The following is a 20,057-nucleotide window of genomic DNA, read 5'->3' as shown; positions in this document are numbered from 1 at the left end:
GCCAGGACTGCCGCTCTCGGCCGTTGGCCTCCAGTCTTGGGGTTCCCTCTGACCCAGCTGTGGAGGAGCAGGTAGGCTGATCAGACCCCATTCCCGCTCACAAGCGGCTCCCGGGCCAGGGAGGCACAGACCCCAGCAGCCCCCCTCCCTCGCTTCTGGGCTGGCTGTTTCCAGGAAGCCCGACAAGCACCTGGGGAGTGACTCAGTCTTGGTCGGATGACCCGCCCCCGCCCGGGGCCTCCAGTCCCGTGGTGGCGCTGGCCACCTGCACGCGCTGTACATTTTCTATTGACTCAAACCCATACCCTCGGCCACTTCCTGCACTCCCACTTCAACGAGGCGGGAGGTGTGGCTGGCATCTGGGGTGCTCAGACCTGCGGCTGGAGACCCCTTCGAGGCTGGGTCAGGCGAGGCTCTGGCTAGGACACCTGCCCGGCCACAGTGAGCCCAGGGTAGCGCTCAGCCCTCTGGCTCTGACCTGAAGCTCAGCCGAGGGGGGCGGTCCCACCCGGGAGCCAGGCCGCCTGCCTCGCAGAGCTGGCCGGTCTTCGCCTCCTTCCTCCCGTCCCCCACGTGTTGCCTGGCGGTGGGGTCTGCCCCACCTTGTACTCACAGCGGCCGAGGCATAATCTGTGTTGATCTCTTTCAGGGCCAGTATGGGAACTACCAGCAGTAGGGGACGGGAGTTCCTGGAGCACTTGTACAGCGTGTCCGTCCAGGGCGTGCACGGGCCGACGGCAGTTCTGGTGAACTGTGACGTGCTGGTGGCCGCTGTGCCCAGCGCCATGCTGGGTATGAGGCCGCACGTGCCCCGCGGCTGCCTGGCCGCGTGCTGCTGGACACGATGGAGAGGCTGTCCCTTCTCTGTGCGCAGCCCCTCGATGCTTCTGGCTGGCTGCGGGGTCATCTCGTCATCACGGGATTCTGTCCAGCGATGGGCTGTGTCTACCCACACTTCATCCGTGTGTTCATGGGAACAGACCAGGGTCGGCTCTCTCCCCACACACGTGTTGGAATGTGGGCTGTGACTTTCTTCAACTGCACCTGCGCGTGACCCGGGCACAGCCCCGGGCGGCAGCTTCTCCCTGTGCCTCCGTGGTCGGGCACAGGGGCCGGCGTGACCCGGCACAGCCCTGGGCGCAGCCTCCTCCCTTCCCCGTGGTCGGGGCGGGGTGGCAGCCGCTTCCTGGGCCCCGGTGCTGGCGCTGTCTTCTCTGTTGGCCAGTGTCTTACTCAGTGGAAGGACAAAGCTGCTTCCCCTGGACGGGCCGCGGATGGGCTCCCGGAGCTGGCTGATGGCCGTGCCCTGCCAGTCCTGTTGAGCCAAAAGTGTCATGTGTTTGTCCTACGAAGTGAAGAGGGATCAGTGAGCGTCTTCCAAGTGTGCGCGTCCGTGAGGGCCTTGTGTGCCGGCCCCGGCGGGGACACGGTCCTCCAGGAATGGCCTTGGCACTTGCCTGTAGTTGACGGGCATTGCTGGGGGTGGATACACCCGTCCTCTGTACAGAGCACGGCGCTCCAGACGGCGGCGGGCTGTGGTTCTGATTACTTCTGCCGGGACCCACTGCCCAGCTCCCCAAGCGAGTGCCCCCTCCTTTTGGGGATAACCAGCATCACGTTCGGTTTGAAGAGCCCGGTAATGTTACCGTGTTCTCCGCCGCGTGAGTGCAGGTCTCGGAGAAACCTGAGTGACGCGTGCTTCCCGACATCAGCCCCACGTCAGAATCTGCTTGGGAAACCCCACAGGCAGCCTGTCCACTGAGGCGGCGCGCACGCCTGGCCAGCCCTCACCTGGACCACAGGCAGGACCTCACTGTTGCCGGACGCCTGGCCAGCCCTCACGCGGGCCACAGGCTCTCACTGTGGGTTCTCTCTAAACACCGTTGGGTAAATGCGGGTCTCTTTCAAGAGCTACCAGGAAAACACAAGACGATATCCAGTCCTTGGTGTTTAAGGCCGCTCAAGAGCGCTGTTCAGGATTTTTAAGAATCAGTTGTTTGGTCATGGGGCGCTTTAGCGCCTGGCCAGCACTGCCCTGGCCCTGAGGCCCGCGCTGGGAATGCGGGGTCCAGCGCCCGAGGCTGACGGCCAGAACCCCCTGAGCGAAGACAGCCCGCCTCCCTCTCCCCTGTCTCGGGGCGCGCCCGCCTCGGGGTGCACCTGCCTCGCCCCTGCGCCCACCGGGGTGCACCTGCCTCCGGGCGCGCCCGCCTCGGGGTGCACCTGCCTCACCCCTGCGCCCGCCTCGGGGTGCACCTGCCTCATCCCTGCGCCCGCCTCGGGGTGCACCTGCCTCACCCCTGCACCGGCCTCGGGGCCGCGTAAACGCGTCTTGAGAAGGACCCCGCAAACCCGGCCCCGGGACCTCGGCCGGAAATGTCTTACATTAAGAACTCGAATGAATGTCGTGCATATATTTTGAGAAGCACTTTGTGAAATAGTTTGTACATTTGTTCCCTAATTTATACATCGTTGGTGTTAATATATTTAACGAGGAGTAACAGTTTTATTTATTGTTTGTCGTCCGTTTTTTGTAACACCGCGGGGCGAGCGTGAGGCCGGCGAGCGTGGAGGCGCCGCGGCCGCCGGGCCGTCCACGCGAGGCCGGCGGACACGCGGGAGGCTGCCCCGGCGGGCGGCCACTGCGCCTCCTGTGTCGTCTCAATAAACTGGTTCTTCAGCCCCGTGAAGCGAGTCTTGATGCCGTTCGCGGCGCCGCGGGTTCTGCACGCACGCACCGCTGGGCCCGCGGCTGGGGCGGCCAGCCCACCCCCCAGAACACCCCGGCCCCGCCTTCCGCACATGCGCGCCAGCACGCGCTCCGCGGGCCGGGCCGGCGGCCCCGGAAGTAGTCGGCCGCCTCCGGTGCCCCGGAAGTAGTCGGCCGCTTCCGGTGCGCCGGAAGGACGTTCTACCGCGCCGGTGAGTGAGGGGCGGCGCGCGGTGGAGCAGTGCTGGCGACCGGGGTTCCAGTGTGGCGCGGGGCTCGCGGCGTGGTCCGCCGCTGCCCGCCGTGGCTCCGTCTCCACCCCTGCCGGCCTGGACCCAGGCTCCGCCGCAGGGCGGGTCGCATTGCGGGGCACGGCGCACGCGCCACACGCAGGAGCAGAGGGTGGATTTCTGGAGAAACCAAGAGGAGATCCTCTGGGGCGTGCGGGGTTAGAGAGACCCTGGGACGTGCGGGGTGAGCCCTGCGGGGGAGCGTTAGAGACACACCCCGGGGACCTGCGGGAGAGGGTTAGACAGACAACCCGGGGACCTGCGGGGTTAGACAGACACCCCGGGGACCTGCGGGGTTAGACAGACACCCCGGGGACCTGCGGGAGAGGGTTAGACAGACACCCCTGGGACATGCGGGGGAAGTGTTAGAGACACACCCCGGGGACCTGCGGGGTTAGACAGACACCCCGGGGACATGCGGGGGAAGTGTTAGAGACACACCCCGGGGACCTGCGGGGTTAGACAGACACCCCGGGGACATGCGGGGTTAGACAGACACCCCTGGGACATGCGGGAGAGGGTTAGAGACACACCCCGTGTGGGGAGCAGCCCGGACTGGACTGAGTTACTGGAATTAAGACTTATTCTATGCATCTGCTCTCCCACAATATGGCGCTGGGAGAGAAGTAAACAGCTTCCGCACAGCTGCCTCCAGTTCAACTAATAAACTGTAGGACTTGCTCCTGATTGGAGGAGAGCAGCGTACTCGGCGTGTGGGCAGCCGAGTTAGGATTGGCGGAGGAGGACTATAAAGGAGGAGAGAGACGGCATGCACCAGGAACATCTAAGGGGAACATCTGAAGGAACACCTGTGCAGCCCCCAAGAGAGCCGGCCGGCGGTGTGCCGCTCCCCCGCGGAAGTGGGGAATGTGGCAGGGGGAACCGCCCTTCCACGGAGGTGGAAGGGACGGTAGCCAACCCGGGAAGAACCAGCAGCAAACCCGGGGAGGGCTGAGCAGACAGAAGAACAGCGCAGGGTCCTGTGTCGTTCCTCCACGAAGACGGGGAGCGACACCCCGGGGCCTGCGGGGTTAGACACCCCGGGGACCTGCGAGGTTAGACAGACACCCCGGGGACCTGCGGGGGAAGTGTTAGAGACACACCCCGGGGACCTGCGGGGTTAGACAGACACCCTGGGGACATGCGGGGTTAGACACCCCGGGGACCTGTGGGGGAAGTGTTATAGACACCCTGGGACATGCGGGGTGAGCCCTGTGGGGGAGGGTTAGAGACACACTCCTGGGACCTGCGGGGTTAGACACCCCTGGGACATGCGGGGGAAGTGTTAGAGACACACCCCGGGGACATGTGGGGTGAGCCCTGCGGGAGAGGGTTAGAGACACACCCCAGGGACATGCGGGGTTAGACACCCCGGGGACATGCGGGGTTAGACACCCCTGGGACCTGCGGGAGAGGGTTAGAGACACACCCCGGGGACCTGCGGGGTTAGACACCCCGGGGACCTGCGGGAGAGGGTTAGACAGACACCACTGGGACCTGCAGGAGAGGGTTAGAGACACACCCCGGGGACCTGCGGGAGAGGGTTAGACAGACACCCCGGGGACATGCGGGGGAAGTGTTAGACACCCCGTGGACCTGCGGGGTTAGACACCCGGGGACCTGCGGGAGAGGGTTAGAGACACACCCCGGGGACCTTCGGGGTTAGACAGACACCCTGGGGACATGCGGGGGAAGTGTTAGAGACACACCCCGGGGACATGTGGGGTGAGCCCTGCGGGGGAGGGTTAGAGACACACCCCGGGGACCTGCGGGGTTAGACACCCCGGGAACATGCGGGGTTAGACAGACACCCCTGGGACCTGCGGGAGAGGGTTAGAGACACACCCCAGGGACCTGCGGGGGAAGTGTTAGAGACACACCCCGGGGACCTGCGGGGTTAGACACCCTGGGTCCTGGGGGGGGGTTAGACACCTGGGACATGCAGAATGAGCCCTGCAGGGGAGTTAGACCCCTGGGACATGTGGGTTGGGGTGGGGTTAGACATTTCCGTGGGACATGCGGGTTAGCATCCTCTGGTCATTCCCCAAACAGCGCCCACAGGGATGCAGCCGCTTCGCCTGCTAGCCAGCACTGCCCCTTGAGGCGTTGGCTCAGGTGCCTTGAGGAACACAAGCTTTTCAGACTGTTGCCATCTCTCCAAGCACTATTGTAGGTGAATTCCATCGATTCTGTATTTTGTGTTTTGGTTACTCAGTTCAAAAAATATTTTCCATTTGCTCCTATTTTACAAAAGATTTATTTATTTGAAAGGCAGAGTTAGATGTCCACCCACTGGTTTGCTCCTCAAATGGCCACAGCGGCTGGTGTTGGCCCAGCACCAAGCCTCCACCCAGGTCTCCCACACGGGTGGCCGGCACCCAAGCACTTGGGCCGTTTGCAGGGTGGAGCAGCCGGGGCTGTAACGGGTGCAGGCGGCGGCTTCCCCTGCTGCGCCACACGGCCCCTGGACTTGACGAGTAGATTGTGTGTAAGAAGGCTTCCCGATTCCGATACCTGAGGTCTCCGAGAGGTAGCGGGCGACTTGGAGACACCTGAGGTCTCCGAGAGGTAGCGGGCGACTTGGACCTGGTTCTGTGCGGCTCGAGGTTGTAGTCTGATGGCTCCCAGACGTCCTGGGGGCTCAGGGTCACTGTGCATTCTGTGGCTGTCGGCTGTACTGTTCTAGAAAGGTCAGTGTTGGCTGTCTCGTTCAGGTTTTGTTTCTACCGTTTTATTTCTTCCTGTTATTTTGATTGATTAATGCATGCATTTATTGTGGAGGCACAGAGCCAGGGAGGGAGCCCACAGATGCCCACAACAGACTGAGCCAAAGCCCAGGTCAGCTGGAAACTCCGTCCCGGGGTCACATGGGTGGCAGGAAGCTGGAGCCAGAGCAGGGATCAGCCCAGGCCCCAGAGTGGGATGTGGACAGCTCAGTTCTAGGCCAGACACCTGCCCCTGTGTGGTCAGTTGTGTTTGCTTCTTCCCTGAATTCTCAGGTTTTTGGTTGTTTTTTTGTTTTTGTTTTGTTTTTGTTTTTTTTTTGTTTGTTTGTTTTTTTAAAGATTTCTTTATTTATTTGAAAGAGTTGGCCGGCACTGCGGCTTACTAGAATAATCCTCCACCTTGTGGCGCCGGCACATCAGGTTCTAGTCCTGGTTGGGGCGCCGGATCCTGTCCTGGTTGCCCCTCTTCCGGGCCAGCTCTCTGCTGTGGCCAGGGAGTGCAGTGGAGGATGGCCCAAGTGCTTGGGCCCTGCACCCCATGGGAGACCAGGAGAAGCACCTGGCTCCTGGCTTCAGATCAGTGCAGTGCACCGGCCGCAGCATGCTGGCCGCGGCGGCCATTGGAGGGTGAACCAATGGCAAAGGAAGATCTTTCTGTCTCTCTCTCTCACTGTCCACTCTGCCTGTCAAAAAAAAAAAAAAAAAAAAAAAGAAAAGAAAAGAAAGAAAGAAAGAGTTACACACAGAGAGAAGAAGAGGCAGAGAGAGAGAGGGGTCTTCCATCCGCTGGTTCATTCCCCAATTGGCCTCAACCGCTGGACCTGCGCCAATCCAAAGCCAGGAGCCGGGAGCTTCTTCCAGGTCTCCCACGTGGGTGCAGGGGCCCAAGGACCTGGGCCATCTTCTACTGCTTTCCCAGGCCACAGCAGAGAGCTGATCGGAAGTGGAGCAGCCGGGACTCAAACCAGCGTCCATATGGGATGCCGGCACTGCAGGCTGCAGCTTCACCTGCTGCACCACAGCGCGGTCCCTGAAGATTGATTGATTGATTGATTTGAAAGAGGAGGGGAAGGAATAGAGGGAGATTTCTTCATCCACTGGGTCACTCCCCAAATGAGTGCAACGGCCAGGGCTGGGCCAGGCTGCAGCCAGGAGCCTGGAGCTCCATCCAGGTCTCCCACGTGGGTGCAAGCCCCAAGCACTTGGCCCATCCTCCACTGCTTTCCCAGGTGCATTAGCAGGGAGCTGGATCAGAAACAGCAGCTAGGACTTGAAGCAGCTCTCAGGGATACTGGCGTTACAGACGGTAGTTTAGCCTGCTGCACAACACCAAACCCCCCTTTAAAAAAAAAGGTATTTATTTGAAAGGCAGAGAGAGAGAGACCCATTGGAATTTTAAAAGCATCACAGTGGAATCCGTCGGATAGTCGAGCCCTGGTGTCCGGTGCCCCCGTTGCTTCCCCGCGCTCCCTCGGGTTCTGTTCTGTGTTGTACTCTTCCTCCTGGCTTGTTCATCCGAATAGTTTTTACCTCTGCGTTGAACTTCTCTGTTGGCTGTAGCAGTCGCTCTGGGGATTGCAGTCTCTGTACCTGACCTCCCGTCGTCTCCCGGGGTTGATCTGTGTGTTCAGAAGTGTGGAAACCTCGCCCCCCGAGGGTCCCCTCAGCCCCCTCCACCCCTTCCGTTGTGTGATCAGTGCTTGTGCGTCAGGAGCCCACGGGCATGGCTCTCTGCGTGGGCTGGGATTTGGGGAATTTTTTTTAGATATTTTTATGTCTTTGAAAGAGTTAGCAAGAGAGGTCTTCCGTCCACTGGTTCACTCCCCAAATGGCCACAATGGCTAGGGCTTGGCCTGACAGGAGCCCAGAGCTTCTTCCAGGTCTCCCGTGGGTGCAGGGCCCAAGCACTCGGGCCGTGCTCCCCTGCTGTCCCAGGCCATAGCAGAGAGCTGGACCGAAGTGGAGCAGCCGGGACTTGAACCAGTGCCCATATCAGATGCCAGTCTCAGGCAGCGGCTTACCCGTTGCACCCCAGTGCTGGCCCCCGTGGGCTGGTTCCTCAGTACCCCTGGGTGTGTGGGGCGTGCCCTCCTGTGGAGAACACGTGTGGGGAAGAGGTGTGGCCCAGTTCCTTTCGAGGTGAACCTGCTCTGAGGCTGCAGTGGCGTCCGAGTCAGCCAGCTGCCGAGCGCCTTGCTGCAGGGGCGGCCACCACAGCGTTCCCCCTCCCGGGGCAGCGAGGGCGTGCAGTGGGCACCCGCGGGCGCTTGCCGAGGGCCGGCACCTGTCCTCCCTGGGTTGGGCTTGTAAACGGCATCCATGCATCCGTGTCCGCTCTGCACAGCTGTTTCAGACTTCACAGCGGGGAGCCTCGGAGTGTCCTGTGAGGGCACGCAGGGCGGGGCGTCTCAGAGTGCATGATGGGACTGCGGCCCCCCTCCTGGAGGGCGGGGGCCCTGCTGTCCTCTCGACCCTCAGCACCTGCGAGGCCCCGTGACCGCGAGTCGGGTGGAAAGGACGCCTCACTGTGCCCTGTGGCGCCCAGAGCTGCTGACCCCACGCTGTGTCACGGCTGCAGTTACTGGGGACGCCGGGGTCCTGCAGCTCAGCTCATGCTGACACACGGGAGCCACACCTGCCCCCGCGGGAGCCACACCTGCCCCCGCAGAGGCCAGCTGTACGTGGCGGCCCCCACGCTGCCGCAGCCGTCAGGCCTGACAGTGCCGTAGCAGCGTCGGCATGCAGGGAGACGCTGTCCCCCAGCTGTGGCAGAGGGTACAGAGGAGGGGCGCCAGGCCTCGTGCAGGGCGGCGCCGCCCTCCGTGCGCGTGCTGGAGCGCCTGCCCACCGCTCAAGTCCCAGAGTCGGGGGTTTGTGGGAGCCTTCCCCGCCTGCAGGTGGTCAGTTCTGCACGTGGTGCCCTGTGCTCTGCCTGCCTGGTGGGGGTGAAAGTCCCACACTTGTAACTCGGCCGCGGCCTCTCTGGTGAGCAGCCCTCGACCGGAGGCCCTCCGGGGGCTGCTCAGAGTCGCCCCGGGGGAAGAGCAGAGCCTCTGTCCCCTCCGTCCCTCAGGAAACGCTGGCGGATTGATGACTCCGTGTCCGACACTGCTGACCGGGCTCGTCGCTCAGGAAGTCACGCAGGTGTCAGAGTCGGGCAGAGACCCGGAGAGAATCCTCACTCTGTCCCCACCTGACGGCCGGGCACGTCCTTGCCCCCCGGCACGGGTGCTGGTGTGGTGTGTGTGCTCCGGGTGTGCTGGTCATGGCTGTAGCACAGGCAGCACACAGGGTAGTGTGGGAGGGAGGGGTGTTCCGTTTGGACCGAAGGTTCCGATTTCCTGAGCAGATCCTGATGTTTCGTGTGGGTGTGTCCATGTTTCAAGATGTTTCATGGCTGAATTCTTGTACACAGCTCCTGCCCCAGGGAGCAGGCAGGCTGCGAGGACACCACATGCTTTGCGTGGAGAAAGTCATTCATGGGGCCAGTGCTGTGGCGTGGCAGGCTAAGCCTCCACCTGCAGTGCCGGCATCCCATATGGGTGCGGTTCGAGACCCGGCTGCTCCACTTCCTATCCAGCTCTCTGCTGTGGCCTGGGAGAGCAGTGGAAGGTGGCCCAGGTGCTTGGGCCCTGCACCCGTGTGGGAGACCTGGAAGAAGCTGCTGGCTCCTGGCTTTGGATCGGCCCAGCTCCAGCCCTTGCGGCCATCTGGGGAGTGACCCAGCGGATGGAAGACTCCCCCCCCCCCCCGCCTCCCACATAAACAAAGTCTTAGGGAAAGCAGTCCGGCCCGCTGCTCTGTGTGACACGTGCCTCCGTGCAGCTCCCGCGGCTTCACCGCAGCTCAGGCTCCGACCGGTGTCTTGTCTTGACTTGCAGGGCCATGGTGCCTCTGAGGCTTTTCTCAGCGAGATCTCGGACCGCGCTGGAAGGCCTGGGGCGCTGCGCTCCGTCCACACAGCCTGGCCGCCAGTCCAGACCGCGCCTCCCTCAGCAGGCGCCTCCCAGGCCCCTCTCCCTCGGCTCTGCGGCCCGCAGCGAGCACCAGCAGCCCCCCAGAAGGAAGCCGCTCTCTGAGAAGAAGTTGGTGAGGCCTGGGCCGGAGCAGCTGCGTGTGTCCTCCTGGAAGGGCAGGGCGTCTGCGTGCTGTGTCCTGATGAGGCGGCCGGAGGGCCACGTGCAGTGTGTGGGCGACGAGGGGACGCCCGGAGGCCTAGGGCTGAGCAGTGCGCTCGGGGCACCGGGGCACCGGGGGTCTGGACAGGCTCCCCCTTGGGCTGCCGAGTGCCGGTGCTCGCTGGTGGGCACACGCATTTCTTACCTGAGGCTTCACAGCTCTTGAAGCCTGTCAGGTTTTTCTTGTTCTGCTCACCAATCCCTTTACAACACAGAGATCGGAGTACATTCCAGAGCACGGCTGTGTGCCTGCCTGCACCTGCCGCTGCGGGCGGGGCAGCAGGGGAGATGCGGCCGGGCGGTCAGGCCCAGGCGGCTGGCCCCTGCTCAACCTTCTCTCCCCCGGAGTCGCACCCCTGAGTCTGAGTTGGATCTTCCTTGTAGCGAGGCCACTGAGGTTTTAAAGTAGTAATGCATAGTTTTTCCATGTGGTGGTGCCAGAGAATCTTAAATGTTGTGTATTTTCTTTAAAAAAAAAAAAAAAACAAAAAACAAAAACCGTCATAGAGTACTGAATAGAAATGCCGGTGCCCTGGGCCTGCCCGGGACCATGGATGGCCCGGGTACTGTGGATGGCCCGGGACCGTGGATGGCCCGGGTACCGTGGATGGCCCAGGACCGTGGATGGCCCGGGTACCGTGGATGGCCCGGGGACCGTGGATGGCCCGGGGACCGTGGATGGCCCGGGTACCGTGGATGGCCCAGGACCGTGGATGGCCCGGGTACTGTGGATGGCCCGGGTACCGTGGATGGCCCAGGACCGTGGATGGCCCGGGTACCGTGGATGGCCCGGGTACTGTGGGGCTGCAGCGTGTGGCTTCTATGGCACCCCTGGGCGCCTGGGGCCTGGGCAGCTGAGCTTCCTGTGAGGATGAGCTCGTAGGTACTAATTCTAACCTTGTCCATTCTGCTTAGCTACACTGCACCTCCCTTAGGGGCTGAGGGGGTGCTGCTGTCAGGTGACAAGCTCAGACAGTCCCTGCTCAGGACACAGGAGCCCCTGCCAAGCAAGACTGCGAGTGTCCCAGAGAGATGGCACCTCCCTCCCCTAGAACTTCCCACCAGTGAAGACCTGTTCCTTTAGTAACGTGTGTGTGTGTTTAGATTTATTTTATTCATCTGAAAGACAGTTACAGAGAGAGGGATCTTCCATCCACTGGTTCACTCCCCAAGTGGCCACAGCAGTTGGAGCTGTGCCAATCCGAAGCCAGGAGCCAGGAGCTTCTTCCAGGTCTCCCACGTGGGTGTGGCTTCCCTAGGCCACAGCAGAGTTGGATCGGAAGTGGAGTAGCCAGGACTGGAACCAGTGCCCATATAGGATGCCGGCATTGCAGGCGGTGGCTTTACCTGCTACGTCACAGCACTGGCCCCTGTGCTTGTGTTTTTAAAAGCTAGAAAAATATCTTATATTTGGAGAATATTTTATCTTTTAAGAACTTTTCTTTATTTCCTTATTTTTCATTTATCTGAGAGACAGAGTTCTCATGCACTGTTCACTCCCCAGACGCCCACAACGGCTCAAATCAGCAGCCAGGAGCTCAGTCCAGATCTCCTACATGGGCGGCCGCCACCTGGCTGCTGCCTCCCAAGGTCTGCGTTAGCAGGAGCTAGAATGGGGGACGGAGCAGGGACTCGACCCCCAGCACCGTGATATGGGCTTGGGCATCATGACAGCCAAGCCAGAAGCCCGCCCCAGCTCCTTGGAAGGCGTTCTTGTGTGCGTTGGTTTGCGTTGCCCTACGAATGCTGGTTCACTTGTGGGAGCTGGTTTCTGCCTTGGATTTTAGGAGAGGAGCAGCATTGGTATCAGCACTCTCCAGCTTTGTTAGCCTGTCACAGGTAGAACAGGTGCGTTTCCACGTCCACTGGGCCTCCCGGGAAGGTTCCGGAGCGTTGCTGACTGCGGGGTGCGTGTGCTCTCGTAGAAAAGGCACTTTGTGGACCACCGGCGAGTGCTCGTCCGTGGAGGAAATGGAGGCTCCGGAGCGAGCTGCTTCCACAGCGAGCCCCGCAAGGAGTTCGGAGGCCCCGACGGCGGGGACGGAGGCAGCGGCGGCCACGTCATCTTGAGAGGCATGTGCCCGGGAGCTCGGGAGGGGAGGGCCGCCGGGAGGGGTCCTGGGGAGGGCCCTCCCACTGCTTGCCCTATGCAGGTGCGTGGGTAGCTGTAGTTCGTGCCCCTGAACGTCGGGACAGCGGTGGGTGCTGAGGGCGGGGCCTCCCTGTCCTGTGCAGCCGGGGGAGGTCGGAGCGGGGGCGCACGCGGGGCCAGGCTCAGTGTCGCCTTCTGATGCTGGGCTGTGGCTGCAGACCCTCCAGTGGCAGGATGTTACAGGAGGATGAGGAGTGGCCTTACAGATCCTGCCTCAGCCCGTGTTCCCGCACACGTTCGTAACTTACCGTTCGTAACTTGCTCTGATCTTAGTCGACCAGCAGGTCAAGTCCCTGTCGTCGGTGCTGTCACAGTACCAGGGCTTCCACGGGGAAGACGGCGGCAGCAAAAACTGCTCTGGGCGAGGTGGCGCCGTCCTCTATGTCCGGGTGAGCCGCGGCTGCTCCAGCCACACTGTCCCTCATGCGGGCCATCCAGCCCCCAGGGCCCGGGGGCTGACGCAGAGGGGCCCCTGTGACTTCGAGCGTGGGGGGGGGCAGGCGGACAGGTGGGGAGCAGTTCTGTCCCCTGTGAGGCAGACCCCGAAGGGGCTCCTGTACACGTGCTGCTGCCACGCGGGTCCGACAGCGTCACAGGCCGTGACACGGTGGCCCGTGAGGAGAGCCACAGAGCACGGGCCTCCTGCGGCCTCTGCCCGAGAGGCCCCACAGAGTGTCTCCCTGGGCGGAGGGTTTACCCCAGATGCACTGGTTTTCCAGAGGCTTCCGTTTGCCCTGTGTTTCAGGAACACAACTTGGAAAAGCCTTTTGTGCGGTTGGAGGGGTGTGTGTCCCACGAGGGCCGAGACCTTTTCCTGACTCTGGCCGTGAGGGCAGACGGTGCCTGGGCCTGCCCCTGCGCCTGGGTGGCCGCACCGGGGCTGCTCCCTGCTTCCCTTCCCTTCGGGCTCGATTGGCCGAGACGGTGTTCACCTGCTGCCCTAGGACTGAGCCCCGAAACCGCTGCTTTCAGGTCCCCGTGGGCACCTTGGTGAAGGAGGGCGGTCAAGTTGTGGCGGACCTGTGTCGTCCGGGCGATGAGTACGTCGCTGCGCTCGGCGGGGCCGGAGGCAAAGGCAACCGTTTCTTCCTGGCCAACGACAACCGCGCCCCGGTGACCTGCACGCCCGGACAGCCGGGTCAGGAGCGAGTTCTCCACCTGGAGCTCCAGACCATAGCCCACGCTGGGCTGGTGAGTGGCCGGCAGCACGCACACACTGGGCTAGGCGGCCTGCAGGCCGGAAGTCGCGCCTCTGTCCAGTTAGTGTCCCCTCAGCTTGGCCCGCGCACACGCTGTCTTCAGGGCCGGGCCGTTGCAGACCCCGTGGCCTGAGGTCCCCTCCGCTGAGCCCGAGCCGTCCTCGCTGTCTTCCAGGTTGGGTTCCCCAATGCTGGAAAGTCCTCGCTCCTCCGCGCCATCTCAAACGCCAGACCCGCCGTGGCCTCCTACCCGTTCACGACCCTGAACCCCCACGTCGGCATCGTCCACTACGAGGGCCACCTCCAGATAGCAGGTAGCGCTCTGACCCCGTCCAGGGTGCAGCGAAATCACGAGGGGCCCGAGACTTAGCTCGTGTTTCAAATGCTTCAGTTTTCCTGCCTGCAGCGATGTGAGTGTCCCTTCTCCGGGTCAGAGTCCCACCCGGCGTCCGCCGGTTCCGGCTGCGGAGCCGGGCTTTAAATCCCCAGCCCGGGCGTGGCCGTCCCCGTGCCTTGTCCTCCCTGTCATCTGGGGACGCGGCGTCAGTCGTGTAGACAACATGTGATTAGAAAGCTTCCCCGGTACCGTTCTGAGAAAAGACGACTTTTTTCTAGAAGACAGTGGACCCGTTGAACATGGCCAGCCCGCGGTAGGGTTGTTTGCACGCACTGGGTGTTTGCGAAGTGCTGCGTGGCCGTTTCGGTCGGCGATCTCCTTATTAATAGAGCTCAGGAAGCGGGTTCCCCTCTCTGGAATCGTTTTGGAAGCCAGAGGAGCGTGTTGAATACTCGCTGTCGGGTTGATTGGCCCCGTGCCTGTCACGCAGGCAGCACCCCGTCTGCCCGTGACGCACAGCCTCGGCTCTGCAGGCCTCCTGCCAAGGCGAGGCCGCGTGCAGCCGGTCTGGCCGCAGGTGGGCTCCAGTCTCCCTCCAGGATCAGCCCAGTGCTGTTCCGTACGGAGGGCAGCAGTGGCCTGCAGTGGCTGTGACCCGCATGCTCTCCCCTGCAGTGGCCGACATCCCCGGCATCGTGAGGGGCGCCCACCGCAACAGGGGCCTGGGGCTTGCCTTCCTGAGACACATCGAGCGCTGCCGCTGCCTCTTGTTCCTGGTCGACCTCTCCCTGCCGGAGCCGTGGACTCAGGTGGAGGACTTACAGCACGAGCTCGACAGGTACAAGGAAGGCCTGTCCCAGCGGCCGCACGCCATCGTCGCCAACAAGGTGGATCTCCCCGAGGCCAAAGCCAGGCTGCCCCAGCTGCGGGCCCACCTGGGCCAGGAGGTCATCGCGCTGTCGGCCGTGACCGGGGAGAACCTGGAGGAGCTGTTGCTGCGCCTGAGGGAGCTGCACGCGGCCTCCGAGGAGGCGGAGCTGGGGCGCGGCCGCCCGCCCCTGGGTGGTGCCCGGGCGGGGGCCGCAGGGCCAGGCTGTTGTGATCTGGGTCCTGGACTGTGAAAGTGCCTGTAGCTGCGGGAGCCGCTGATGCTTCTCCATCTGCCCACCCCCCGGCGTGGGCCCCTCGGGAGGGTGGGGATTCCCTTGGGTGGTAGAACATTGCGTGCGGCTGACACCCAGTCTGCTCCCTGCTGTCTGACTTGCCGACAGTGACCGACGTGTGCTAAGTAACACCCCAGTGAGAGGAAGACCCCTGCGCCCGCCCCCACCGCGGGCGAGCTCCGCCGAGCAGCCCAGCCAGAGGCCGGAGCCAGAGCCGCAGCTCCCGCCGCCGCGTCTCGGGTAGCGGCTGGCTGCAGAGGCGGGCCTTTATTTACTTATTTATTTAAAGATGTATTAAGTTATTTGAAAGGCAGAGTTACAGAGCAGGAGAAAGAGATCTTCCATGCACTGGTTCTTCTCAAGTAGCCACAGTGGCTGGGCTGGGCTGGGCTGGGCTGGGTCGGGTCGGGTCGGGTCGGGTCGGGTCGGGTCGGGTCGGAGCGGAGCCTGGAGCTCCTTCCTGGCCTCCCCCACAGGCGGCAGGGCCCAGGCACTGGGGCCGTGTGCTGCAGTCCCCCTGGCGCCTTCGCAGGGAGCTGGATCTGAAACGCCCGCGTGGGATGCCAGCGCCAAGGGCCGGCCCCAGGAGTGAGCCTTTGTGTCTGCAATGGGGTCGCGTTCGCCCAGTTTCCCGGCAGCCCACGGGATAGCAGGGCCGAGCCCTGGTGTCCCTGAGGGCCCCGGGCGGCCGCCGTGCCTCCCTCAGCGTCCCCTGTCGCGTCCACTCTGCGTTGTGTCAGCGCAGCCTGAGCCTTCGCTACTGAGTGCACCCGACATCCGAGCCAGGGACGCGCGGTTTCCGGCTCGGCTTCCCGCCGGAGGGGGTGCGGCCTTGGTTCCGGGCACCGTTCCCAGGGGAGCCCGCGGCTCGGGCGAGGTGTGGTGAGGAGTTCCACTCGGCTCCGTAGGTGAGGATTTGAAGAGAGCTGGGGAGGCGCTAACCAAGCTCATGTGCCCCTGCCGGAGGCGACTGCAGCCTCCTTCCCGGGGCGGACGGTGCCGAGTCCTGCGTGCCCCTCACAGCCGCCGAGGTTTGGAAAGTGGCCTCTTTCTGTCCCGTGGTCCAAGTCTCAGTCCCACCCAGGGTCTCCGTGCAGAGCAGGGTCCGCCCCACGGCGTGTAGGAGGGTTGGGGTGGGGTCTGGTAGAAACCAAGTGAGGGGCGGACAGAAGTGGAGGGTGATCAGACGGGACCGCTGGGGAGTCGGGTGCCACCGGGGGAGGTTAGCGCGGGGTCCTCAGGCGAGCCGGGCTGCTCGTGCCTTGAGTGGTGAGCCAGCACCTGGGCGTTCAGCGGCGATGCAGTTTGATCCTGCGTCAGATGAGCAGCCGGAGCGGGAGAGGCCTTTTACCCGAAGCGTCCCTTTAATGTCGCGTAATTTCAAAGGCCCTCGTGTTCTAGAAGCCAGAGCCGGCTTCGCATCTGTTTCTGTCTCTGAGGCTACCACTGAGGAGCGTGTAGTCAGACCGTGCCCGCGAGCCCTAATTGTCCGTGGCTTTCATCTGTGTCCTGGGCCCCCCAGCACGAGCCCTGGGGAGGGGAACGCTCGGCGCCTCCCTCCCCGGCTCTGGCCCGGCCTCCTGGGGTGCAAGGCGCAGCTCATCACTGCCGCCCCGGGCCTCCGGCCGCCACCCAGAAGCTTCGCCGCCTTTCAGATGTGGCCGGTCTCTCCCTGGCGCTGTCGGTGTAGGAAGGGAGGCCACAGTCTTTCCTGGTGCTGTCTTGTTTGAGAAACGACGTTTTCGCTACAGGTCTGTCGCTCCTGCAGCGGGCACTGGGCCCGGTTCTCTCACTGCGGTACTGGGTTCGAGTCCAGTCCCGACTCCTGACCAGTTTCCTGCTGATGCATACCCCGAGAGGCAGCAGGTGACGGCCCAGGGACTGGGTCCCTGCACTCGCTTGGAAGGCCTGGCCTGAGTTCCCAGCTTCAGCCTGGCCCCACCCCAGCATTTGTGGGCATCTGGGGAGTGAACCAGTGGACGGGGGAGGGCTCTCGTGAGCGGCAGTCAGTGCACTCACCAGGTGGTGCAGCCGTCACCACCGACAACTCCAGGAACCCCCGAGAGGCGTTGGTCCCCTCCCCCACCCACCGCGTCCAAGCCCTTGTCCACTTCCTGTCCCCCAGGCTCTTCCTGTGAGTGGACAGTCTCGGCTGCTGCATTGCCCCAGGGGAGGCCCCTCCCCGCTCCCCAGGGACAGGGTCTCCCCCCCGCCCAGCTGTACCCCTGCAGCCTCCGGCTACACAGAAGGCACCTGGGAAGTGAGTGGGTGAACCGGGCTGGTGGCCGCTTGTGAGTGCGCCCAGGTGCCGCCGAGCGCCTCCGAGCACAGCCCCGGTGGCCGCCCGCCCTGCTGCCCGCCCCGCTGCCCGCCCTGGCTGTTCCTGTGAACACTGGCCTCTGCTGAAACCACCATGGCTGCCTTCAGTCAGCTGCTGCTGGCCAACGTCTCAGGGGTGGGCCGAGGGCTCGCTTCCCCACGCCGGCCCCTGTGTGCTGGCCAGGCCTTGTGCCTGGACACTGGGCAGTGGGGCCTGGCCCGTGGACTTGCTCAGTTCCCTCTGGGCCTTGGTGTTTCTCACCCTGCACCCTCTGCCCTCCTGGCCGGCGCACCACCGCGCTCAGCCTTCATCCCAGAGGCCGTCCAGAGATGGGGTCTCTTCCCCGGTGCTGCTTGTTGGGCTTCCTGTCATTGACCGCCACCATTGTGGGGCACATGGGGGCCCGCGCTTCAGGACGCAAGGTTTCCCTGTAGTGCCCAGCGTGCAGGCCTGCATCCCCTCCTGCAGAGCTCCCCGGGTGCAGGGGCCAGGCCTGACCCGCAGCCGTGTGCGCCTCTCCCGGGCTGCTCCTTTGTCGCATCGGAACAGGCAGTGCTCAGCGGCGGCCAGGCTTTCAGAGGCCTGGGAAACCAAGGGGGCAGGTGCCAAGAAAATGTTCCACTGGGTTCTAGCAAGCTCAAAGCAAGAACCGCCCGTGTACACAGCGGAGGCTGCGGCTCCGGGCTGCTCTCCCGGCTTCCCGCGGGGCTTCCCTGGGCAGCCCTGACGACAGGCGGCCTTGCCTAGGCCTCCAGGGGTCATGCAGCGTCCACTCTGCTCTCTGGGCCCTGAGGTCAGATGACCCAGGCCTGGCTGGACTCCTGGTGGGGGTGAAGACCACCGAGATGCCGTGTGGAGCACAGCCGAGCTTGTGCGCCAGTGCAGTGGCCGTGGGTGTGGACTGCCCTTGATGGGAGTGTTAGGCGCATGAGTCCCCGCGTGCTTGTTCAGCCAGACACGAAGTGCTGATCCCAGAGGGTGCCCAGCTCTGGTCCAGGCGGAGGGATTGCAGGCGCTCTGCGGCCGCAGGGTGGTGCCTGCCCCTGCCACCTCTTCAGAAACCAGGTTCCCTGGGTGCCACGTGGGACTTCATTATCCAGCGTAAGATGCAGTTTTGTCTGATGTCCAGGCTCCTAGGGCTAGTGCTGCAGACGGAGCGTCCTGAGGTCCATGTGTGGGCAGGGCCTTCCCCGCTCTGCAGACTCTAGGGAGGCCCCTCCTGGCCCTTGCAGCTCCTGGGGGGCTCTGGCACCCATGGCTGTGTCTGCATCGCGCCAGTCTCAGCCTTCCTGTGGCTTCCTGTGTGTCCCCAGATCCTCCTGTCTATTTGACAGGAAACAACACAGGTGCCTCCCACCTGCTGGTTCACTCCGCAAACGGCTGCGACTACAGACTGGTGCAGGTTGGAGCCAGGAGCCAGGCGCTCAGTCCAGGCCTCCCACGCGGGTGCATGCCCCACTGCTCACCCGGCTCATTAGCAGGGAGCTGGACTGGAAGTGGAGCAGCCAGCACTCAACCAGGGCTCCAACACGGAGCGCCACGTCGCGAGCAGCAGCCTGGCCCACGCGCTTCCTGTCCTGAGGACGCCAGTCGGGCTGAGCCCGCTCTGCATCCAGGGCGCCCTCGCCTCAGGATCCTGGGCCGGCTGCGAAGACGTGGTCTCCACGTAAGGCCGCGTGGCCGTTCCTCGGGGCGCGTTATTGCACCCCGCGCGCACCCCTCGAACGTGGCGTCCCGAGTCCTGTAGCAGGCACACAACAGGCTGGCGCCATGACCACGGCAGCGCACCTGCTCTGCCCTCGGACCCCTGCGGCCAGAGACGATCCCGTCACCTCCCCCTCCCCCTGCGTGCGCATCACAAACCCTCTCTTCTGGAGCAGAGCCCGCCTGCCCCCGCCATGCCCCCGCCTCCCTAAGGACACAGCCCGCACTGAGGCTGTGCCCTTCCAAGGCCCCCATGAACCCCACCCCTCTTCTGGAAGCCAAAAGCAACACCGCACCCGAGGCCCTGCCGGCGTCTCAAGCTGGACCCCTAGCTCATGAGAGAAGGACGCTCCTTGTCTCCAGTCAGTGAGGCGCCCAGCAGGCTGCAGGTGGACCCTGCTCAGAGCGAGGGGAACCAGCTCGGGATGCCCAGAGCGCCGTGGGCCACAAGGGAGTCAGGCCGGAGAGGAGACCTCCTGCCGCTGACTGTGCTTAGGCCGCCTCCTTGCGTGGCTGGGGTCCGAGGCAGTGGACAGGTGCGCCGTCATCAGGGACTTTAGGACAGAGGAACAGAGGTGGCCGTGCCGCAGAGGCAGCACACGGGGTCCTCGCCTTGGAGGCGTCATGCCTCTCCCCTGATGAAGTCCCGTGGAGTGTGTGTCATGCTTACAGGTGTTGGGAAGGTGAGGACGTTCTGCAGGGAGACAGTGTGACGGCGGCTCAGCAGTGTGAATGAACTGCGTGCCAGCCAGCTGCACACCTAACCTGTACATGTTATGGTAGAGAGACTGGAGCCAGCGCTGGGGCACAGTCGGCTAAGCCTCCACCTGCGGCACCTGCACTCCGTATGGGCACCGGTTTCTGTCTGGTCGTTCCTCTTCTCATCCAGCTCTCTGCCATGGCCTGGGAAAGCAGGAGAAGATGCCCAAGTGCTTGGGCCCCTGCACCCGCGTGGGAGACCCGGAAGAAGCTCCTGGCTCCTGGCTGCAGACTGGCCCACCTCAGCTCCGGCCATTGCTGGTGAACCAGCGGATGGAAGACCTCTCAGTCTCTCCCTCTAACTCTGCCTCTCAAATAAGTAAATAAATCCTTTATATTTAAAAAAGGAGACAAATTTAAGCTTTTGCCACAGGGACCAGCAGTGTGGTTTGGTGGGTTAAGCCACACTTTGCACATCAGAGTCCTGGATTGGAGTGCCCCCTTGAGTCCCAGCTACTCCACTTCCTGTCCATCCTTCTGCTGGGCCTGGGGAGGAAGCAGAGGGCTCAAGGCCTTGGG

At 63.4% G+C, this 20,057-nt stretch overlaps 2 protein-coding genes across 8 annotated transcripts in view; both read left to right on the top strand.

The window, feature by feature from the left end:
- Nucleotides 1–19,884, top strand: part of SS18L1 (SS18L1 subunit of BAF chromatin remodeling complex) — a 51,663-nt gene extending 31,779 nt beyond the window's left edge. For all 4 annotated transcript variants that reach the window (XM_051839645.3, XM_089306941.1, XM_089306942.1 and 1 more), the window contains 2 exons: nucleotides 650–2,922; nucleotides 19,563–19,884. In XM_051839645.3, the coding sequence (XP_051695605.1) occupies nucleotides 650–676 (27 nt within the window). In that variant the 3' untranslated portion in view covers nucleotides 677–2,922; nucleotides 19,563–19,884. The remainder of the gene's footprint in view (nucleotides 1–649; nucleotides 2,923–19,562) is intronic.
- On the top strand, nucleotides 2,815–19,884 carry MTG2 (mitochondrial ribosome associated GTPase 2). 4 transcript variants are annotated; one of them, XM_089306938.1, is made up of 8 exons: nucleotides 2,929–3,184; nucleotides 5,053–5,169; nucleotides 9,608–9,815; nucleotides 11,830–11,977; nucleotides 12,330–12,445; nucleotides 13,029–13,247; nucleotides 13,431–13,569; nucleotides 14,268–19,884. In XM_089306938.1, exons 3-8 carry the CDS (start codon nucleotides 9,612–9,614, stop codon nucleotides 14,711–14,713), a joined length of 1,272 nt encoding a protein of 423 aa, XP_089163064.1. In that variant the 5' UTR covers nucleotides 2,929–3,184; nucleotides 5,053–5,169; nucleotides 9,608–9,611; the 3' UTR covers nucleotides 14,714–19,884. The 4 variants fall into 4 exon arrangements, with proteins under 4 accessions (XP_008251740.4, XP_089163064.1, XP_008251743.4 ...); XM_008253518.5 differs by lacking the exons at nucleotides 2,929–3,184; nucleotides 5,053–5,169 and adding an exon at nucleotides 2,815–2,922; XM_008253521.5 differs by lacking the exon at nucleotides 5,053–5,169.
- Nucleotides 19,885–20,057: the final 173 nt, after the last annotated feature.

Source organism: Oryctolagus cuniculus, chromosome 11 (genome assembly GCF_051225735.1).
Source record: "Oryctolagus cuniculus isolate XC-2025 breed Fujian yellow rabbit chromosome 11, ASM5122573v1, whole genome shotgun sequence".
Taxonomy (NCBI): domain Eukaryota; kingdom Metazoa; phylum Chordata; class Mammalia; order Lagomorpha; family Leporidae; genus Oryctolagus; species Oryctolagus cuniculus.
Note: the sequence above shows the minus strand (reverse complement) of the source record. Positions and strands in the feature narration are given on the sequence as shown.

What these genes read in the sequence shown, in the direction of transcription:
- MTG2 (XM_008253518.5), top strand. Translation starts at nt 9,612, where the DNA reads ATGGTGCCTCTGAGGCTTTTCTCAGCGAGATCTCGGACCGCGCTGGAA. An exon ending in CGGCCACGTCATCTTGAGAG is followed by an intron (nt 11,978 to 12,329) that starts GCATGTGCCCGG and finishes CTCTGATCTTAG; the next exon opens with TCGACCAGCAGGTCAAGTCC. An exon ending in CCATAGCCCACGCTGGGCTG is followed by an intron (nt 13,248 to 13,430) that starts GTGAGTGGCCGG and finishes GCTGTCTTCCAG; the next exon opens with GTTGGGTTCCCCAATGCTGG.